Below are 22,594 nucleotides of genomic sequence, written 5' to 3'. Positions count from 1 at the left end.
CAGTCCTCTTCCTCAGCTCTCTACAGAAATACATGAACATGTCATTGCTGGTCAGAGGAACTGCAGATTATGTTTTGGTTTGCTGCAAGGAGAAAAAGTGTGGCTTTTTTTTTTTTTTTTTTTTTTTTTTTTTTTTAAATAAAGTCTGAAACAGATTAGGGCTGTGATATGATGACTGTGGGTCAGCAAGGCACCACTGAGGCCATTCTCTGTTCTGTGTAGACTGTGAAAAAGGTGTTCTTTCAGGTCACACAAGCTAGCATCGTTTGAAACATCACACTCTTACAAAGCATTAGACAAATTGGAAACTGCAAATGTTGATGTACCATGTCAATGATCAGAATAAAAATATAAATACCTTACTTGTTTCAAAAAATCAAATTTTGATTTCTTTTTATACATATCAACATCTGGCTTTTTAACATCAAGCTCTCACATCTTACCCCTTTTTACATCTCAGGGCTATCTAGCCACTCCAGACACCAATATATCAAGCTATTTATTATGGGTGTAGCACACCTGGGTATGGAGGGTACAGCACACCCAGAGATATTTTTTTTTTTTTTCATTTCAAAGCTTTATTAAAAAGCTATACCTGCTAATGAAATCAACATCATGTAGCATCACAAAGCCATATTGTAAAGCAGAAAACAAACCATGCTAATTTCCTCACAGCATTACCCTAATTTTAGTCTGCTAAATTAACCATAGCCTTTGGTATTAATTGATTTTGGTCCACATTTCCTTACTAAGCAACCTTTTATAGAGAGATCCACTCATTTCCTTCTGTACAGACAAGCACCAAGGACTGGTTTATTGGACTCCTTTCTTGCAGTTGCCTCTGATACACAAAAATTAGGTGCCAGGATTTTAAGCTTGCCTCTTTTGCTTAACTCCCAGCAAGACCTCTTCCACTGTAAGGAGGCAGTTCTTTATTCTGAATTGAGCTCCAGGTTGTTTAAACACAATGAATGCCAGGTTTTCAAAGAAAGGAAAACACAAACACTTTGGCAAATGTAAGGTGGTAAAAATTTTTTTTTAGCTGGACTAGCTCGTGCTTGCAAACACATGATGTGCATTCCTCTGAAAACACATTTCAAATAGTTCCTGCTTTGCATTCTAAGTGGACTACATCTGCCTTTCTAGTGTCATGGCCCCACTTTCTGCCTTTTTTCACAGCTCAGAGGTACCTAACTGCTTTAAGACCTAAAAATATGCAACATACTTAGGAACAGAGGGCTATAAAATAAGTGGAGTATTTTTTCCACTTAGTTATATATTTAAAGTTAAAAAGTAAAGTATGGATTACTAACAAGAATTCAAAAGCAAAGCATCATTCATCATTCAGATGTAGGGCAGCAGTGGAGGCTCTACTGGACCCAGTGCTCTAACAATGGACTGAGCAGATTATGAATTGGGCTATCATGAACCTGGGCCTGCAGCCCACTGCATCCCTGCTTGTTGCTAGCAATAACTCCAGCACTGCTTTAGTCCTCTGTCCTTAGAGGAATCCTTAAGGTCAGTTTAAAGGCACCATTTAATCCACTGGTGGAGGTGCAGAACACACACACTCACATGACAGTGACAATGCTCCTCAGCAAAGGACAGAGCAGAGAGCTCTCTGCCAAGGCAAAGGATGGTTAAGGTGACTTTTACACTGTAGGTGCTCTGCTCTTTGTTGGATCTGACAAAAGCTGAAGATGATCCTAAATTGTAGCTTCTCTGAAATATTAGCAGTGAAGGTTATGTTGCCACTGCACATATCTATTTTCCTGTTCTCTTTAAATCTCTCTTCTGCTTACCGGATGTGACATTTCTTCTAGATCTAGATCTGCACAATTATTGTGCAGAAAGGCTTTTGAGTGTCCACGGTGGTACAATTTTTTAATTAGGCTAATAGCATATTTTTTTCCCATACCAGTCCTGCCTCAATCAACCCATAGATAAGAAATCAATTGCATTATATAGTAAATTGCTGTATTATCTGTAGGGTTTTTAATACATGAACCTGATTCTTACACTATTACTGATTCATTCAAAATGGCCACCAATTTTTTTCTTATATTTAGATAGATATGAACCAGAAAACTTCTAAAACTCTAGACTGAAAAAACAATCTGTCTTCCCTCTATGCTAACTTCAGGGCTAAACAGACAGAAAAGGAGAAGAGACACAACAAAGTTTGCCTCCATTGTAGACCAAAGGGGCAGTATAGAAAACTGAGGCAGGGATCTGCTGAAAACAGTGGGAATCAGAGTAAAGCATTTTAGTATCAACCTGTGTGCTATGTGGCCAATTCTGAATAGCTTAATCCAGCCCTCTCCATCACTATTAAGGTCTGACTCTGCAGCATGCTGTAAGAAAAATATGTAATTTGGGAGTGAAAAAGAGATCTGAATTCAGTGTAGGGTTTTACCTGATAAGAAGTAAATAATATATATAACTGAGGGAAAAAAACTTTTCTCCATGGACATAATCCTTCCCAACCAATCAAGACCTCATTCCTCAAAGTGCAAAGTATCTGGGCTCAGCTGCACTTACCCTTTCTCTTGATTTCAAATACCTGAATGATCACATGAGGATTACTCACATCTCTAGTTTCAAGCTGTGGGGACAGACCTCAGAGACCTTTTCTTTAGCACTGGGCAAGTATATTAATAGTGCCCAATTTCCTGGTTTCTTGAATTCTTCAGATTGAAATCCACTTTCATATATATTTTAAATTAAATTATGGGTTCCTGGCAGCTAATGGAAAGGCCACCCAAAGGAGTGTGTGGTGGTACAAAGCACAGCTGAGGACACCACAACAGGTGGTTGGCAGATGGGCAGCCCAGAGACAAATGTTGGCAGTGGAAAGGATGGGTTGTACAGAGCACCTGAAGCCAGAGGAGGACACAATTCCAAGGAGATGATACCCAGAAGTTAATGAAGACTTGTCCTCCTTTGTCAGCCATTTTCTGTTGGACTCTGCATGGAAACACTGCCTACAGCACTGAGATCTACCTGGCTGTGAGCTGGGCTTGGCTGGAGGGGTACTTCTCTCCAACACTTTAAAGCTTAATACTGCAGACTGCAGCGGTGGGTATCTGGGCTGGGTCATGAAATAATCACTGGTGTTAGAGTGATCTGCCACCTTCATAATATGAGTAAAATATGCATACAGCGAAAAAGTAATATAGCTTGGGGAAGAAATTATGTTCTATAGAGACAAATCAGCCCCTGGCTTCTAACTAGAAGGATCTTTAGCTTTAAGCGTTTTTTTTTTTTTTTTTTGCATGCAACTGTTGGCAATACCATTTTCATTCCAGGAAGCTTTTCTCATTTTCTTTTGTAGTCAGCAAGGTGGAGGTGGAAAGGGGGAAATAATGAAACACAGTGCAAAACCACAAAAAGGTGACTGTGAATCAATATATGATTTCTGAGAGCCACTGATTGAGATTTGTAGTTGTGCAGATTACTCTTACTAGATGATACAGGCTTACTGAAAAAAAAAAAAATTGAAATGAATACGACCATAATGAAAAAAACAGTGGAGCCACAGGCTTCTTTTACACTTCACAGAAGAAAAATGTTTTGATAAAAAAAATAATAAACAGAGCTCATCTTGGATCTTGGTAAGAATATCTGCAAAGTCAAACATGTAGTGGTAAAAATTACATCATCTGTAATCTTTATACCAACTGCTTTTCTTCAAACAACAGTAACAAAGAAATGCTATTCTGGGCAGAACTAGTCGCTGTATTTGTTTTCCATTAGATATACAATCTAGAATGACTCCAACAGCTAGCTGGGCATGAAATTTATTAAACCCTGTACCAGTTGCATCAGCCCTAGTAACTCACTGCCTATTTTTGCTGCTCACAATATTTCAGTCAGGCTTCAGATAATACTCTGAAAAACCTGATAGGAATTAACACCACTGCTACTCAAACAAAGCAGATAATCCATGATCACTGAGCATGCCCAGCCCCATGATACTTCCTGCTTCTGAGTCCACTACACTGGTTTCACAAATTTCAACAATCAGACACGATATAATACACCCCCTTCCCCTTCTTCCATGCCTAGTCTGGCCTGTACCATATACAACATGAGAAAAAAAAGCATTGAAGATGCAGATTTGAAGACATTGACTGTTCTTTCTTACCTCTATTCCTTCCTTGTTTAAGGCATATTCATCAAAGTTCAAAATAGCAGTCTTGATGGTGCGGGGAGGGGGCAGCACAGTCAAGCCAATATTAATGGCGTTGCTCCGCTTTGAGTCCAACACAATGATCTCCTGTCGCTTCCCATCTGCAGCAGTTTTCTTGGTAAAGAATAGAACAAGGTCATTATTCCTCTGATCTGTTTCATAAAGGAAAAGTCACACCTTTCATTAATGACTTCCCCCACTCAAGAAAGCTGACACTGAGTGTAAACCTAATTTATTTTTAGGCATCAAAACAAGCTGAATTCTTGTTGCACATCCTTATCCTATCAACATGAGCTGCCAGGATTCAATCAGAGATTTGAACACCGCTGTGCAAAGCAGAGCTAGCCTGATACAGTCCTCAAAAGGGCAGTTTGGGGCAGGAGCCAGTCTGAAAAATACCTGAAACTGCCTCTGCCAGCCCAGAGCTCTGCTATGCAGCAGGACTGGCCAGCACAGGCCTGCTGGGGCAGCAGCTGGGCACCCAAGGGGCTCCAGGGCTCAATTCCCTGTTGGATGCACCAATCTGGACCCTCTCTCACTTGTGTGTCTGGCTGGGAAACAGAGTAGTTCCCATGTGCCTGCTAGCATTCTCCTCTGTTATAAAACCACCTCGGACACTGGCAAAGGAGCCATAGGTGCCTCTCTGGAGGCACTGGCTTGGTTTTCTGACCTTTGGCTGCCAGGGGAAATTTCTTGCTGCTCATGATATGTCTGTCAAGTCCTTCATAGATGCAGAAACATTTAAACTCTTGTGCTTCTTAGAAAGTTGTATTTGAGACTATCCATATCCTTGGATCTTACATCCAGTACAAATAATAATAAAATCGCAAAGGACTGGCAACATATACTTTAAATTCCATTCTAGATTAGACCCAAGGATATTTTTCTCTTTCTCCCCATCCTTATAATGACAAAATGTGAACCAACTATGCAAGGTGACTAAAAATCCACTTACATGGCATAATGTAGTGTTGAATGAGGTCTTTGGTTTTACACCTCAGCATGTCTCTCTTTCTCTCTCTCATCATCCCATGCTAGAAGGTGTCTCTGTTAACTATGTATGTCGGGCTGGGTAGCTGAAAGGTGAGAGGACTCTGCTCCTCATACTCAGGTTTTTTCCTCCCTCTGCATATATGTGAACACTGTAAACATGTTTTCTGTGGTTCTTCTGCCTTTTCCCTATCAGACATGGGCTGAGGAATGCCATCAAGCACAGGAGTGTAGGGAGAAGTCCTGCACACTGATGTTATCAGTCTTTGATCTCTTGTGGATTTGGGGAAAGCCCAAGAGGAGACTTACTGCTCCAGTCTCAATCTGTGCTCAGGATTGTTTTTTAGACTACTGAGCTTTGCCCTTCACTTTCTTTGGATCTGCACCACAGCCACTGAGACACAAAATACCCCACTGCCAGGCCTACATGCTGTTTAGGAATTGGAAGTTAGTAAATAGGATTTCATCAAAGCACCTCCAGCTGTGGACAGCCCATAATGGGGAATACAGCTGTATCATTAAAAGATACCTTTTTCTGGCACAGCCCAGAACCTTGCTCACACAGGAAGAGGTTTGCCCACTGGTTCCTGCAGCCTGCAAAATAGCTGTATGATACCACAGTCCTTTCATCATACCAGAACAACTAACGTGGTAGGATGCAACTTTTGCACACATGGGACTCAAGGCAGGTGCTGTTTACAGGAATTAGAGAATACCACATGTATATGATCTGAGAAAGTAATAGGAGGGTTGTTTTTTCTAAACTTAAAAAGAAACAACAATTTTGCACTAAACGGAATAAATTTAAGGAGAGCAAAGATCACATTTTTTTCAATGTTTTTCTATCAGTTCTGTCAGAACTGATCTCTTCTTAACAGCTTAAAAGCATCCCCAAAGCCTTCCTGGATTTTCCCTTTTTAAATAATAGTCTTCTCTTTTTCTTGGGGAGCTACCTGAAGGATGTGAGATGCAGCTTCTCCTTTGATGCAGTAGCTTTTACTTCCCAAGCCACTAATCACATTCTCAGGACCACAGTTAGTGGCCAAGACCACATTACGACCAAAGAGTGTTCACCAGAGACTGCCTCCTTTTGAGCTTGTATTGCACTAAGCCTTTTTAAAACCATCACTTTTTACCTTGTTCTTAAGAACACAGAATTACACAGCTCCAAAGAATTTATGCAGAAGGGAAAAAGCCAGAGGAAAGGAGTTAAATTTAGGCTTCCCACATGTGGTATGGGTAAGAAAGCCTCAAATCTTCAGCTCTGTTTTTAGGCTCCCAAGTCTGACAGGACAGACATTTTCACTTGGGGGACGCAGGACGCTCAGAGCCGGGATCACTGCGATCCCTACAGTGCACACACTCCTGAGCAGTGAGTAATGGAAGACAGATCAGCTGCACAGGGCATGAGTGCATGCAGGCATTTTCCACAGCTAGAACTGCATATGGGATATAAAATGTTGGGCTGGTAACCCTTCTCAAAAACAGAGGCTGAAGAGATTTTAAATCCATTCTTGGGATGATGTCTGAGTTCCAAAGAAATCCTTTCCAAACAAATAAAAGGATGAATAAAAGAGAAAGATTTTACGACTATGAACTTTACTACCTTACCCTAGGAAAAGAATTGCTTTTTGTCTGCAGTGAAGTTGCACAGGTGGAAGTGTCTGACTGTTAAAATAAGCTACAACTACTAAGTTCTACAACAATATTTGGTGACTTCAATCTATGCTTTATAAATTCATTAACAGAGAGTGAGTTAAATGGCTTGAGGGAACAGTGAACTAGGGCGGTTGATTTTATATTTTAATGTGTCAGTATGAAGCGTAATCCCTGAACTTCTGAATATTATATGTACTATATTATTATGTGTAATTACAAAGTAATTATAAAATACAAACATACCAGCTAGTATAATCTTTAGAAATCAAACACCTCTGCAACGTAGTAACAATTATAGTGTTTATAAGACACTTTACAAGACCTAACTGGCCACATTCTCTTGCCTCTGTTGAAGACTGGGTAGTCCAGATGGATTATTTAGAACCTATTACCATCCCACAGAAAGGGATTTGCAGTCTGATGAGTCTTAAACATGCCTCTTTGTTTTAATTAATATGGGAAGCAGAAAAAAAATTAAAAAACTTTTCAAGTGGTCACATAAATAAACAATTATATTATGAGTATCAATTTAGAAATATCTTCTGCCTTTAAAGTTGTAAAAGTCTGCATTTTGCACTACTGCAAAAGTAGTGCATAAAATCTACCTTAATAGTGAGATGGCTTTTTAAATTTTTTTAAAAAATATTATTTAATTTCTATCTCAATTAGCAAGGATTTAATACAAGAGATGTAAAATGGCATCGCTCAGCTGCCACTGACTTTTTTCAGGATATCTGTATGCAATCTTTTTCAGAAATTCTGGTCCACATTTATGAGTTGTCTTGGCATTCACTGAAATTGCAACAAATCCTTTCAAAAGGAACATGTCTACTAAGCATGTGCACATGAAAACAGATTCCTTCTCTCCTACTAATTTTTATGTCTGCGGGCACATGATGGATCACTATATCCCACAGGGTATACATGAATCAGCAAAATGATACTTTCATGCAAAACCAAGTGGATGGTAAAAGGGCTGAACAACAGCATTTGATTGAGGAGTGTCTGCATGTTTTCACTTCTCTTCACAGAAAAGTAAACACTTTGAAGTACTTTGCCAAAATATCTGCTTTGTTCAGTGGAGTGAGAAGGAAGGAAATACTACACTGGTTTGGAGGGGATACCTGATCACTCCTTCTATTGGCAAATATAATGCAGGGTGCTCTAGTCTAAAAAATAAACCATCTGCAACTAAAGGTGCTCCACTAAATAATATCAATGTGCAAGTTTCTCAGTGTGGCATAAGTTTTCCTAAAATCAAGAATCTCCTCTCGCAGTCCCAGCCCCCAAAATCCTGTATTATATCCTACAATTTTCAATCCACTTTATTTTATTACAGTCTATTGTGTTTAATGAAAAACTTCTCATGAGCCAGGAAGTAGCTGTTTATAGCTGTGTGTTGTGGAAATCACAGTGAAGGATTAGAAACTGGAGTAAAATTGGTTACAGCTGTATGAGAGAGCATAAGCACAAGACAGAGCCAAGCCCCCAGCCCCCCCCCCCCCCTTTATGCACCCTGACTTAGCTTTTCCTCTCATCCTTCTGGACTGTTCCTTTTCTATGCAGCTACTTCCATCTCTTAAAATGAAATCTAGAGATTTGACTTCTGATTTGTTGCTCTGCACTCTCTTTTTTCAGCTGAACCAACTGAGCTGTGAGTCAGACTTTACGATATTATAGCATAAACCTGTTTTGGACTGCAGCCATTGGACAGGAGAAACTAGACACAACGGGGAATGTGCTCTCTGGAAATAAACCAAGCAGTCTGGAAAAATCGAGAGCTATCCTAATTTGAGTGCAATCTTTGTACCAAACCTCAAGTCTTTCACGGATTCGGTGGTCTGCCTAATTATTCCCACTCTCGCTTGATCTAAGGACCATCTCCTGCTCTGGAAGATTTGCTGGTGTTCACGAAAACCAGGCAGGATTTTCAAAAGCCTGCACAGAGCTCTACTATGGTACTTCTCAGTCCCCATTGTCTTCTCTGCAATGAGACAATGAGACTTCTATGTCTGTGTTATGGGACAGGCTGGAAAGAGAGCCAAAAGTACAATGTCTCATGCAGAGAGCAGTTATTGGTAGCCAAGGGGAAAGCACCTAAATCATTCCTCAGACTTGCACTAATTTCAAAGAAACCTGCTCACTCATCTTCCAGCCAGAAGCCAAAAGCTCTGCCAAAGCATCAGGCAGGTTTGAGAAGCAAGTGTGAGGGAGGGAAAATGGCCAAGGGTAGTTTGGGAACATGCATGATGATTGACTGGAAAAGTAAACAAGTCATAACTCCAACAACTTAAAATTTTATCAAAATTTCATGCGAGAATAAAAAATTAGGAATCAGCCAGAGTGCTCCATTACAATGCTGGCACTTAGCACAAAGCTAAATTTTGGAAATGGCAAGTATGTTATCATTCCACGTTCAATTCAAGGAATTAAATATTTTATGGATCTAAGAAAATGCTCTCATTCCTTCCATCTATGAACCATCTGTGTCAGATTTGTATTTACGGGGAGAGAGATGAGGAGAACAACGCCACGGTGTCACCAGCATTCCTTCCTCAGCAGAGAAGGAATAAGAGAGAGAAATTAATCTCGGCATTGGCCAGATGAACAATCAGCTGGATGTGTTTTTAAAGGTGCTACACATACGTTTCAGATTTGTGTGCATCTGTGTTACAAAGAAATTCAGCTAAGAGCAGTGGTGGCAGGATCTACATGAGCCAGCTCTTTATGTACCTGTTGCATGCTAGGTACTTGGGAGTTGATTATAGAAATTCCAAGGTTTCCACTTTGTCAAGATGATCAAGAATGACTTTTAGAAAATTTTGACTTAATAAACTGGGCAAGTGACACAGAGAACCTTTACTGTGAGACTTTCAGATTCCCCAGAGTAGGAGCAAACAACAATATCTATAACACATAATTTTCTCTAGTTAAAGAGAAGTAAAATATTCAAGATGCTGACTGTTTTTATATTACTATAACACATATGGGCATACAGAGAAAACACACAAGCCATTCATTTATTTTAAGAGAGATGGACATTTTTTACTACCATTTGAACTGGAAAAAAAAAATTGTTTCCCTGATACCAATTATGCTGCTTAGAAGAAAAAGAGTTTATGTAGCCACGAAAAACAAATGTTCAGGCTAATAACTTTTTTAACGCTACTTCAAGTTCCTCTTAAGTGTAACTATAAAAAGGTTCCTTTTATTGTTGATTCCAATGTTAAACAACCATGTCATGAGCCTTTGTGAGTTTATTTTATAACAATACTAAGGAAGAGGGAATCCTAGCTATGGAGGTATTTCCTGTACCAGCTTCTGTCCTAAAATTGCCACATTGTATAAATTAAAGATTTAAATAGGCCTGTTCAACAGTATAAAACAAAAACCCAACACCCCTGCAGATTTTGGCTGTAAACATGACAATTCCATCCTTCAGAACAAAGCACATGGGCAGACTCTTTGCAGCAGATCCAGTCTGATATTCTAACCTTTCCACATAATGATTAGGAAAATATTACCAAGTGAAGAACTGTCAAATACACAGATATGAATCACCACGCTGTGACCTTTTTATGAATGCAACAGAAAATATTTCAGATTCCAGTATCTAGTTTGGCACTCAGCTATGGACAATCTAAATGTAAAATGTGTTGGTATTTGCCACCTGGAGTGCTATCCCACAACTGGGAGACCTGAGACAGGAGGGCAACTTGGCACATAACCACCCCAGGCTCATCTCTAGTGTCAAGCCATGGAATATCTTCCGTCATAGGCCAAGCTAGAAACACATCCAGTAATTTCCACTGGTTTGATATAAACAACATAAATCACCTAGATCTAATTCAGAATGAATACCAATACAATAGCAGAAAAATAGCAAACTGAATACAAGCTGTACCTTTGTGACAGGCAGTTCTTTGGATTTCGACTCAAAGAGATGCTCCAGTTTGGAAGTGTCTACCTTAATGGGTTCCAGTTTCGACCACAGGAATTCTCTGCAGCGTTTGTTGTTTTTACACTGCCACTCAAATGGCCGTACCTCATTCCAAAACAGACGGATGGTTTTCTTCTTCTTTATAAATGCTGGCTGACCCCTAGAAACCTGGGGTGACCCTAAACCCTGAGGAGTGCCGAACAGTGGAGGAGGAGCCAATAAATTACCAGAGGGCGGTGGTGGAGGCGGACATCCAAACAAGGGGGGAGGTGGTGGAGGAGGCAAACCCAAAAAAGAAGGTGGAGGTGGAGGAGGAGGAGCAAGGGAGTCCCCAGGACCCATATCCATGTCCAACACATCTACATCATCCTCCTCCCCCAAGTCTGTAAAATCCATGTCCTTGATTTTAAGTTCTCGAGGATTAGCCATGAGCTGATCCCAGATGTAATCAGATTCCTTCTTTGTCTGTGCTGGTGTTTTCTCAGGGATCTGTTCACTGATTTCATCTTCAGGCACTGCTGTCCCTTTAGCCAGCTCACCACTGTTAAATTTTTCTGCAAAGGCTTTCACACTGCCTTGGTTGTCCAGATTTCCAATCTCCATCTTTTTGACACTTTCATCTTTGGCCTGCTTTGTGGCCTGAAGTATAGAGATCCTGCTGGCTAGGCTAGTGAGTGACTCCTCGCTTTCCTCCGTCTCCTTCTTTTCCTCCTTCGCCTCCAGCTCCTTCTCCTCTTCATCTTTGGGCTTTTTGTTATGCGCATACAACATGTCCAGCATAAACCGCTTGTTGTTGAGGATGTTGCTGCACTGCTCATTCACACCAGCATCCTGAATGGTCTGTGACCATGGACCTGCAATCACACACACAAGATGGGAAGAGTCAAGGGAGGGAAGTCAGAGCACCAAGAACACTCTTCAAGCAACAAAAAAACCCATGCGAGCGATGCAGGTACAACTACTCTTAAACTAGGGAAACAGTTACTGTGAAAAGTTTGAAATAAGATACAGCACTGATATGGCCTGATCTTGGGTTCTGAGTAATTCTCAAAAAAGGAAGGGGACTAGAGAACAACATGTAGTTTGGTAGGGACTATATAACTTTCAGGATTTGAATATTCAGGTTTCTCCTGAAATCTGTCATGTTTCATTTTGTACTTAGTACCTCAGTTCATTTTATACAGTACATAAATTCTTATAACCTTTGGTATTTCAGAATGGGGCTTAAATATCATGACAATGACACAAAGCAGGTTATCATCATATTCTTCACCTGGCCATGTACTGGACCAACAACCTCAGGAAAATATTATCATATGAAAGAGATCTTCCTTGTCTGATGCCAAGGCTGACCTGTTTACTTCTCTTCCCACCCTGCTGGCTAGGGAAGGGCAGCTTTCAGACCCTCAGAACCCCCTGGCTGGGTACCTGGCCATCTTCACAACACAGACTATTTGAATTCCAAAGTAGGATGCATACCCAGGGTATAGCTCTCAGGGCAATTCTCAGGGAAAAGAGTGTAAGCATAAGCAAGATTTTAAAAGTTGTTTATGATATGAGAACCTCTATAAAATACCTCTGCTCATCAACCACTGTTAACCTCCTTGTTATATGTCAGTGTTGAAAGACTATTGGCCTTCCCACATTACAATCATTTAACATTTCACTGTAATGAACCTTCATCTTTCTGACTACTGCTTTTCTCACCAATAATAAGGAAAATACCATGTCTGAGACAGCACCATAAATAACAAATTATAGTGGTCAAACTTGAAAAATATATGATGTAAGCATCTCTGTGACTTCATTTCCCCGAATTTAATACTACTAACCAATGTGGATAATGTGTCTAACAATTATGGTGTTCCTTTTTCCAGTGGGCATCAGATGAAGTGATTAAACAATGATAATTCTTCACACTTACTGTATTTCTTGTATGGAATTCCTTCTGTTCCCCACAGTCCTTACACATTTTTCATAAACTCTACTTCTTTTATTTCATCATTTACTTTGATTGCTAGCTTGCCTTTTTTGGGGGGGCCTTGTGGTTAAAGATTTTATTTTATACCTGTGGGTTGCCTACAGGTATAAAATAAAATCTTTAACCACAAGGCCCCCACAATCTTTATTTTTCTTAAACACTCATTTTATCTTGGTTTCTTCACTTATGCTGCCACTTTTTTAAATACCTTGGAGATTTAAGTATATTTTACAGCTTTCTCTGTCAATGGAGTTGCTTTCTTACCACAATATCTAGTCCTGTGTTCTGAGAAAGTGTCCTCTTGATGAGATACATCCAGGGCCCCACAACTCCCAGCCTCCCCTCTCTTAAAACAACATTGCATTAAAATGTAGGGCCTTGCAGCACAAAGTATATAGACAGCAGTAACTCCTGCCTCTATTTAGATCAAGGTCTAAACCACATTTTAAAATCAGTCCAAAGATTTAATCCCACACAAAAGAAAGACTTTTTTCAGAAATGGATACGACCTACTCTCCTGCTGGTGGACTGACTGCTTCCATTATCTGCTCATTTTTCCTCAGACTTGATCCTTGGCATTGCTTTCTTACCAATACTTGTCCACCTGAGGTAGTCTCTGATTTCTCTCTGAGATAGCTTCATTAGACAACATCACTAGACAACTCCTTCCCCACACTATGTATTCTACCCAGCTGTGCCCTCTCAGAGGATTTTCCCCTACTCCAAGCCTTTCCTTCAAAGATGTTGAAGATGGCTCCCAAGATCCATCCCAGAAACCCCACATGATCTACCCCTCTCAGTTTCACCAGATGGGATCCTCTAGTGTTTAATTCCTTTGCAAAACTACTCATCAGAATTTGCCCAGACACAATCTCTAATTTGCATTCTCCAATTCCACTCCCAACTGTCCAAGTTGATCAAAGATCATATCTGTGAAGACTCTTGCTACCTTGGTGGCCTCTTCTGTTCTCCCCTTCACAGGTGGGGAATACCATTGGAGAAATAAGACTTGTTGGAAGCCAAATTTGGCAATATGGCTAATGAAGAAGCTTGCACCAAGGGCAAGCCTTTGTCCTCAACGCACCTGGGCAGAACCAATGGGCCATCTCATAAATGGCAAAATGCTTCTTGAGAATGTTAAAACTGCTACAGGAAGTCCTTGTGTGCTTTCCAGAACTCCTCACCTACTGGACAGCAAACAACTCACTACATGAGTCCTCCTATACAGCACTACCAAATAAATCTTTGGTCTACTGGTCGTGTAGGACAATTTTAAGATGTTGATTTTAGTAAGAATACATTTCTTAGCTTTTAACAAAAGTACATAAGGACTTTAAATTAGAGTGGTAACAGGTCGGTAATAGACAAGGTAATGAGAAAAGACTTGCAACTGTTCTTTTTTGCACTTGGCCTATCTTGGACTATACCACAGTGTAGCAGCATCCTTCATCTGTGATCCTTCCCTAGCCTTTCCTACAGATATATCCATCTACATTCTTTATGAGTACAATTGCATTCTAAGTAACTCAATCTTGGTGCAGACTGAAAAGAAAATAGCTCTAAAATTTAGGATAAAATTTGTGTAATGCTTCCCAGAAAAAAAGTGACAGATTTAAACTTGAACAATTCAATCTGACAGTTTATGTCTGTGAGGTAATTGTTGGGATTCAGAACTATCCCTCTTCTTCCAGGGCAGAGCAGGATTATTTCACACTATGAAGCACATCTCATTTTCTTATCTAGAATTTAGAGAGTATAGGACAATTCCATGGTTCAGACCAAAGAAAACTTGGGAATCAAATGCCCTAATTACATTACATTTCTTTACCTCCCTATAAAAAAGGGAAAAGAGTAATCAACAAAGTCAAAATCTGCCATTTATTTCCTCCCTGCCTGGGCTGAAATCATTATCTTTCTGGGCAGAAACTGGTTATCATTATCTCTCTGAGCAAAAGCTTGGTACTTAGGGTGTTTCCCAGGCTGAGCCTTTCCAGGCTGGTACCTGGTGGCCTATTTCACTAGAATCCCTCAGCACCATGAAACTGGTCTTTTCCAGATAAGGTGTATTTCATGCACCTCCTCCACATGAGCTAAAGATGGCCACAGCCCAGACCTATCTTCAGCAGCTCCTATTTATCTCCCTCTGCTGTCTGAAGCCTGTCCAAGACAGAAGTACTGAAAGGAAGGAACAAACATCTCTGCCCTCACTGAAATTTCCACTAAAATTATGAGAAATGGTATCTGGAAGTTCATGAGGAATCGTGCCAGCACAGCCCTTTGTCTCACTGCCTCATGTACAGAAAACCCAAATAAGTTCTCCAGGACCTAGAGATCCAAGTCTCTGCACATGCTGATTCAGTAGTTAATATAATAATCTTAGGGGAAGAAAATGGTCTCAAATCAAATGAAACTTCATTTTATCAAGGCCCTACTGTCCCTCAAACATAGTAACCCAAATAACATCTGGATGTCCAAGCAGAAAGTAGACAAGATTTGGCCATGGTGAAGAAAGTCTTAGACAGGTGCAAAGGGTTTGTTAGCTAATTAACACAATATCAGAGCTGCTAATTTAACACTTTTTTTTCCACCAGAAACCCTTCATTATTGAAAAAGCTTCACTTTACCAGTTTCATTGTCACTGGTTAACTTGTCCTCTCTCTCTTCCCTCTCTAAAGTGCTGCTTGCTGAGGATATACTGGATGCAGAACAGTTGTCTTTTTCATTCACTTCCTCATTCTGCCTCTCCTTTTCACTGAGTATTGCACTTTCTTCTGGCTCTCTCTCTGGTCCTTGCTCCACCTCACTCTCTGGTCCCACCTCTGCAGCCTCTATTTCCTTGGGTGTCTCCGTTCCCTGCTTGGCCTCAGCCTCAGCCTCCTGCTCTGGTTCTGGTTCTGTCTCTGTCTCAGGTTCGGGTTCACTGGCACTCACTGGTGGAGAGAACAATGGGAGAAAGAGATTCACTTAACAACAGAGCAGTCTCAGGTTCACCCCTCAAAACGAGAGCGACGTGAGAGTTGTACAAGTGCCTTATGGAAAGAAAATAAAATGCAAGCCCATGGCGTGCTTAGGAACATTAGGAGCAACAGACTGATGGATGTTGTGTGACGACAGCATTGCAGGTGAGAGTGGCCTGGCAGGCCCCTCACTGGCTGTCTGGAGCCAGCCCACTGGTTTTATACATACTTCCACAGCTGCAGTGTTGGACTCGCACAAGGATTTGAACGAATCAGCAGAAAATGGGCATCTCACCTGAGCATTGACAACTCAGTGCCCCTAGACAGACCCAGGAAACAAGAGATTAAAAAAAAAAAACAAACAAAAAACCAAACAAAAAGGAGGATGATTGTGGCTTTTGGTTGAATTTTCTTTAGGTTCTGGAAGAGTTCTTTTCTCACCTGATGAGGAACACTTCAACAAAAAAAATACAAATATTAGTTTTAATAACACACTTGAATGGCACAGTCTCGAAATGGCACTGTCACACATTTGGCTGACAAAAACCATATGTTGTTTCATGCACATTTACTTCAGAATAGCCACATCAAAATTCAGCAAAGTTTCCAACTGCCTGGCATATGGCACATATTTAGTTCCAGTTGGTTGGCATATGGCACACAATGAGCTTTTTTATCAGTTGGCACACAGCAAACACTGTTGATAGTATACTTGGTTTCTTCTTCCCTGCTTTCCTAGTAAAAATAATTAATTCACTTTTAGGGTTTTTAGCAGTAACAGCAGACTTTCACATGCAAATATTCTCTGCATGCTGCAAAGAAAATGAAGAGCATCCACACATATTCACATCAAGAAGCTCACAGTTCTCTGAAACCTGAAATGGTCATGCAAAGTGTGGCAAAAATGGACATGCATGTTAGCTCTGCATACTTCCCGAATTCTGCCTGTTTTTCCCTTCCTCTGTATTCCATCTTGTGGGTGGCTGAACTATAATGACCAAGTCACACTTGTTTTGTCCCTCTGTTAACTATTTTTCATTACAATATTGCAAAAGAGTTTTCTGGACTTCTCATTGTCTTTGGATTACACAAAATACAATGAGAATTTCTTCAAGTACAATATGAACCTTTGAAGGGGAAAAAAATCACACTGAAATACTGGAATGCAATTTAAATATTTCAGTCCTCTATTGAACAGGTAAGTAGATTTATCCTAAGTAAATATAAGCCAAAATAATGAACATTCTTCTCCATTGAGAGCACCTAAATGTCTAATACTAGATAAGAAAGCACCTCTGCCCATGCCTCGTTTCTCCAAATGTACCTTACCTATGACTGTATCCTGGACACGGCCTAGGAGAGAATCAAAATTACAGAGGGCTGTCAAGAAGTTGGCAGATGCTGCAAATCCCGGTGATGTGTTTCTCACCACAGCTGTCAGTGTGTACGTATAGAATGAGAACATTTAAAAGTCAAGCCAAGATTTGAATATGACTGAGATGAAAGCTTAGGAATTCTTCAGGAGTTCCTGGAACTAATGTGGTGCTTTAGCAAGAAAGATTCTCAGCTTGCCATGGTTCAGTGGTCCATATATACAAATGTCACCAATTCATCCATGAATTATCCTAATTTCAGATAATGTTAGATATTTATCTCTAAAAAAACCCAAAACCAAACCAACTGTCATGCAATAACCAAAAAAGTCAACTCCAACATCTCAGATGGAGAAAGAAGCTAATTACAACACGGCCAGGACACCTAAAGCTTACTGCAACTTTGTCACCATGAAGCCACACTGAAGATTCAATAGAAAAAAGTCAGAGGAGATGTAAGAAATGATTGAGAAAATTTGAATGTTCAAAAGAATTCCAGATACTCTTCTAACAAGAAATATTCCACATATACCAGAAATATGCAGCAACTTAGCAAAATCTAATACATAACAAAGAGTAAAGAGCACCATACTAACATAGTCTGTGCTTTTGAGTTCCAGGAATAACAAAATCTAAGTACTGGAACAAAACAAGGATATATTGACACTCATTTTGACAACCCCTCTCTTTCTCTCTCTAGGGATAATATCAAACAATCCACCTATAGCCAAAATCACTTGAAAATAGTGAGCTAAGTCCAGCAGCACTTCCCTTAAGAAACAGTAAAAAAATCAAATCTGCCAGGAAACACTATCAAGAGAACAAAGCCAGCAAGCTAGACATGTGTCTATCCCTTGCACTTCCATCATGTAATCCACTGCATTGATATTAGTGGAACTTCTGATGATGTTAAAAAATACAATTCTCAGTGAATGCTTGGTAGTGGCCTATTTGAAATGAGCTCAATCTTTCAGTCCCCCACCTACTGGCTCCATTTTAATATCAGACAAAACACTACTCTAAGTGGCAACCTCACAGGTGGCAAGAGAAATAAATAACAGACTAGGCTCTGTCCTGTCTTCAGACTTCTTGCCGGTGGAGACTGAAAAGACTCAGGAAAGCAAGCCTGGTCATATCAAAAAGCATCAACAGCAAAGAAGGTGTGCCTGAGATGTGAAGAAGCATGATACCTTTATAAGCTGATCACTTCTGAAAAGCAAGCCTAAGGACTTATAATGTGGTAGAGGGATATGGATATTTCCTTTAATACTCAACTATAAATCAACTTTGAAGCAGACACAAGATGCTGTATCCTGCTGATAAGAACTCAACCCTACAGTCCCCTATAAGCCCTCAGAGAGAAGAAATATCCCTCTGGGCTCACATCTAATCCCCTGTCAGGCTAATTGATTAGCCAACCACATCCCCATCTACTTTCTCTGCCTTCTACTTGGAGGTGTGAGATAGAGATGTTTGGTGTCTCTTGTGGATGCATACAGTAAGTCTGAAAATGTCTATGTCTGCCCAAGACCTCTTAGTCAATTGTTCAGGCATTGCCTAAAGTCTTGGCTGTTATCTCCCTTCAGCTACTCCAGCACAGGATTCCTCTTCCTTTGAATTCTGCAGGGACTCTTTATCCCTCCCCACTCCCACTCCAATCTTTTCCTTCCATTCTTTGTGTTGGTAAGAACAGGTGCAGACTGAATTGGCTCTTTCTTTGTGCAGTCAGAAATGTTCATTTTTTACCCTCCAACCCCAGTTCCTCCTCAGACTTTCTGTATCATGGTTCCTTTGGCTCTGCAGCTGGGCCTGCATTGGCCTCATTGCATGCTCATGCTCTGCTGCTTCCCCATTTGCTGAGATGCTCTTATCAGCCATGCTTTGGGCAGCATCTGAACCCTGCTCAACTACCACTATGTTCAGAAGGTGTCCTACTGTCCACCATGTGCACTTGGGTTGGCCTGCTTACTTTATTAAGAGCTAAAAAAGCTGCTTTTTTCAGAGAAGGGTTCACCTGAAATTCCTTTGTAGATTGACTTCAGAGATGTCTCAGTTATTGTTGGTCCTCCTTTACTGCATACTAGCACTTCACAAAATATTCTCCAATTAAATTACAAAAAAGTAAGTAGCTGCTCTGAAAAAAAAATATTAAGTTCCTTTTTGTAGTTACAGGACTGCCTTCATTTCCTCTGAATACCATAATACAAGTTTTACAAGAGTAAGTCCTACAAGACTTGATTACTTTAGTGGAACCAATTGTTTTATATGAGAAAACACTGCAGCTCAGTAAGCCTAGATTTTTATATTGGGTAATGGCACTGACACATTTCACAGTGTGAGACAAGGTTCCACAGACAGAATCTGTTTCCTTCTTAATAACAGTAGATACCGGATTGGCCAAAGGATATTTCAGCACAAAAGGAATAAAATAAATCAAAAATCCCTTATTGTTTAGCTAGTGGATGAACACTCTTTGCCTTTGACCTCACGTTCTGAATTCTGCAGATGAATGTCACACATCTGTTAACACCATTCTTGCAGAGTCTTTAGAGCATCATATGCACAGAACCAAGGAACTGTTTTCCTTCTGCAGTTTTGTTCCTGCTTGGGAAGATGGTAAACTTCATATTAAAAGCAACCCCATATTGAGGTGCAAGTAATCTGAGTTCTGTCCATGGCTCTGTTTCAGCTTTTCTTACAACTGACTTAAGCAAGTTAATGCTTCATTTTCTCTACGTATTAAGTGGGATTCATAACCCTTCCTAAAACCAGTAAAATTGAGATTTTAATTAAGTATGGAGCATATAGAAGTCAAGTAATAGTAGAGAGACCATGGCACAGTGTCTACATTAAGCCTATCCCCTGCTGGCAGATATCCAATAATATGGGCACTTCCAGATGGTGTGTCCTGCCCACATGCTCATGACTACCTATGATCTTTCCAATACTCTTGGTAGGTCTGACAAAACAGTCATTCCCCATGCCCAGACCCCACTGAAGTATGCAGATTTCAGGCCCCTGTTTAGGTTCTATCCTGGCTGTCTGCCTGCAGCTGCCCTTGGCTGGAAGGCTACCCTGCCCCATCCATGTAGTCTCTCCTTGTGGTCCATTTGCCAGGCTTCCAGGTGCTGCCCTCCAATGCCTACTATATTGCTAAGAGTTTTAGTAGAGATGTCCTGTCTACCCACATGTTGATAGCTTTGCCATATTCTGGCTGTCTGAAGCTGCCCTGTACACCTGCTCTAAATGTATTCTCCAAATGGTTCGTGCTGCTCCATTTCATGCTGCAATTTTTTTAATGCTTCCAGGAGAAATATGTTAAAATAATCATCAAAAGAGATATTTGCTCCCTACCCAGCTCTGAAATCCTAATGGTGGAAAAATCCAGCTTATTTTTTCTAAAAGCAATACAGCACTAAACAAAATGGGTGTTTGGATATTTCTGACTATCAGTATTGGAGGAAAAAATCTGTGATTTCTAAGTTCAAATGATTCCACTGAGACTCTTAAGGTTCCAAACAAGAAAACTGGGGAATATAATTGGGAAAATATATAAAACTAAATAAAATAAACTTCACCTACTTAGTACGGTGAGGACAAACATATGCAGCATTCAGTATTTGTAACATTTTTCTTAAATTGCCTTACTTTATAGCATGCTACCAGCCATAACACTCCATAAAACCAAGCAGTGCAAGTTACAAATGCATTAATCACCAATAGCATGTAGCAGGAAATCAAATAAAATAAAAATGAGTGATGGTGATAATTTGCCCTCAACATGCATTCTAGCTCCCCATGTTAATGCAACATCATGTGGTGCAAATATAAATCTGTATGGCATGTGTTGTTTTGAGGACTGAAGGAGAGGTACATGATGCAAGTGGCAGAATGACATACAAACATAGACAAAAAGCATTGCTCTGTACACCAATAAATTATGTGACAGCAAACCAACCATGCAAACACTAGTTATACTTTCCTTTTTACTAATTGTCTGTGGTCTCTTTTAAGTCCTTTATGACTTGTGCTACAATTTTAAGAGTTTTTTCTTGGTATTAAAAATAATTAACACACTCCCCCTGCCTTCAATTCAAGAACTTTTCAGTTGGTCACATTCAGCCTGTGCTCTAGTGGAAGGTTATTATAATCTTGGCATTCATCTGTTGCATTTCTTTCAGAGAATCCACATACGCAAAATCTGTTGGCAGGAATGCTGTTTGTCTAGTATTCAGTAACTCCTCATATATAAGGAATATGACACTAAAATTAAGACCTTCTTTATTCTCTATTTTCTAATTATTCAATTTGAAAAGCAACAGAAAATGATAGTATGAATCATAGCAACAATTGGCAATGTATCCTATTATTGAACAGATTACATGATATACAAATCAATGCAAAAAAAAATAGGCAATTTAGGAAGACAGGATGGAACAATGTAGCACCCTTTACTCTGGCACCTTACAGATTGCATTCTTGCACTCATGCATCAAAAATCACCAACCCAAGAGAAACTGATAAACCCAGGATTGTTACCCCTACCCTCCTTTTCACTTACCTTCTGAGGGCTGAGGAGTTCCACTTGGGATGGAAGGGGTCTTCAGCTCTTCCTGGGACTCTATGGATGCTGGGCTGATGCACTTGGGTACAGGTGAGGATGGAGCTGAAGGGGATCTCAGGTTCAAGGACAGCTCACTTCTGCCTCGGCTGACACTCCGACTCTTCAGCTCCTTCTCATACTCCTCTGCTGCCAACTTCTCCAAGTATTTGTATCTGAAAGTTAAATTCCAGAGGGTTTCCGTAAAGAAAAAGAAGCCTGTGGCTGATGCTTGTTTATGGATGAAACACCTGCAGAAAATGAGCTGACTTCCTGACACAAGGAGTACAGCACTGAACTGCCTGCTTGCTCAATCTGCCAAAAAGTGCACACTAAAGCAAAGACTGCTGCCCTGAAAAATGTTAAATTACTCATTACAATATAAAAGTAAAAACCAGCAGAATTAAAGAACCTTTAGCTACAGTATTTTGTCTGCACAGTTCTCCTTTTTGGAAGCATTTGTCTGTCCTCCTTTTCACCCTCCTCTTTCACCTCCTCCTCCTCTCAGCCCTCCCTCTCCCAAAACTAAAATGGGAGAGAAAAAAAAAACAACCAAAAGAAGAAAAAAAATCTCTCCAAACCCAGAGCCCCTTAATACTGGTGCAAATTGCCAAAATCTGAGACTTGCTGTAAGGAGAGGAAAATGCAGCAGACAAAACCAGATCTTCCTGAAAATTACAACAATAATAAACATCTGAATTGACTATCTAAAGATTCTGAACCTGCTTCTATTTGCTCTGAGAGCAATGCACTGGAATTCACTTTGTTCTCTCCAGAGCCTACAATGGAAAGTTTTTTTTTTTTATTCTGAAAAATTTCTCTGCCGGACTCAGACATCCAATAGCTTGTACCTGACGTCACATGTAGTTTATTCATCAAAGTCACTTTAAAAGAACAAAGAT

The 22,594-nt window shown here is 40.1% G+C and overlaps 1 protein-coding gene across 14 annotated transcripts in view; it reads right to left on the bottom strand.

Moving 5' to 3' along the window:
• Positions 1-22,594, bottom strand: part of FHOD3 (formin homology 2 domain containing 3) — a 374,713-nt gene that overhangs the window by 52,140 nt on the left and 299,979 nt on the right. For 13 of the 14 annotated variants that reach the window (XM_063163493.1, XM_063163547.1, XM_063163530.1 and 10 more), the window contains 4 exons: positions 21,654-21,868; positions 15,387-15,692; positions 10,746-11,635; positions 4,148-4,306 (listed from right to left, as the gene is read on the bottom strand). In XM_063163493.1, the coding sequence (XP_063019563.1) occupies positions 4,148-4,306; positions 10,746-11,635; positions 15,387-15,692; positions 21,654-21,868 (1,570 nt within the window). The remainder of the gene's footprint in view (positions 1-4,147; positions 4,307-10,745; positions 11,636-15,386; positions 15,693-21,653; positions 21,869-22,594) is intronic. The other variant, XM_063163555.1, reaches the window with a different exon arrangement.

The sequence above is a fragment of the Melospiza melodia genome, chromosome 1 (assembly GCF_035770615.1).
Source record: "Melospiza melodia melodia isolate bMelMel2 chromosome 1, bMelMel2.pri, whole genome shotgun sequence".
NCBI classification, from domain to species: Eukaryota; Metazoa; Chordata; class Aves; order Passeriformes; family Passerellidae; genus Melospiza; species Melospiza melodia.
This window is presented reverse-complemented; position numbering and strand designations above follow the sequence as displayed.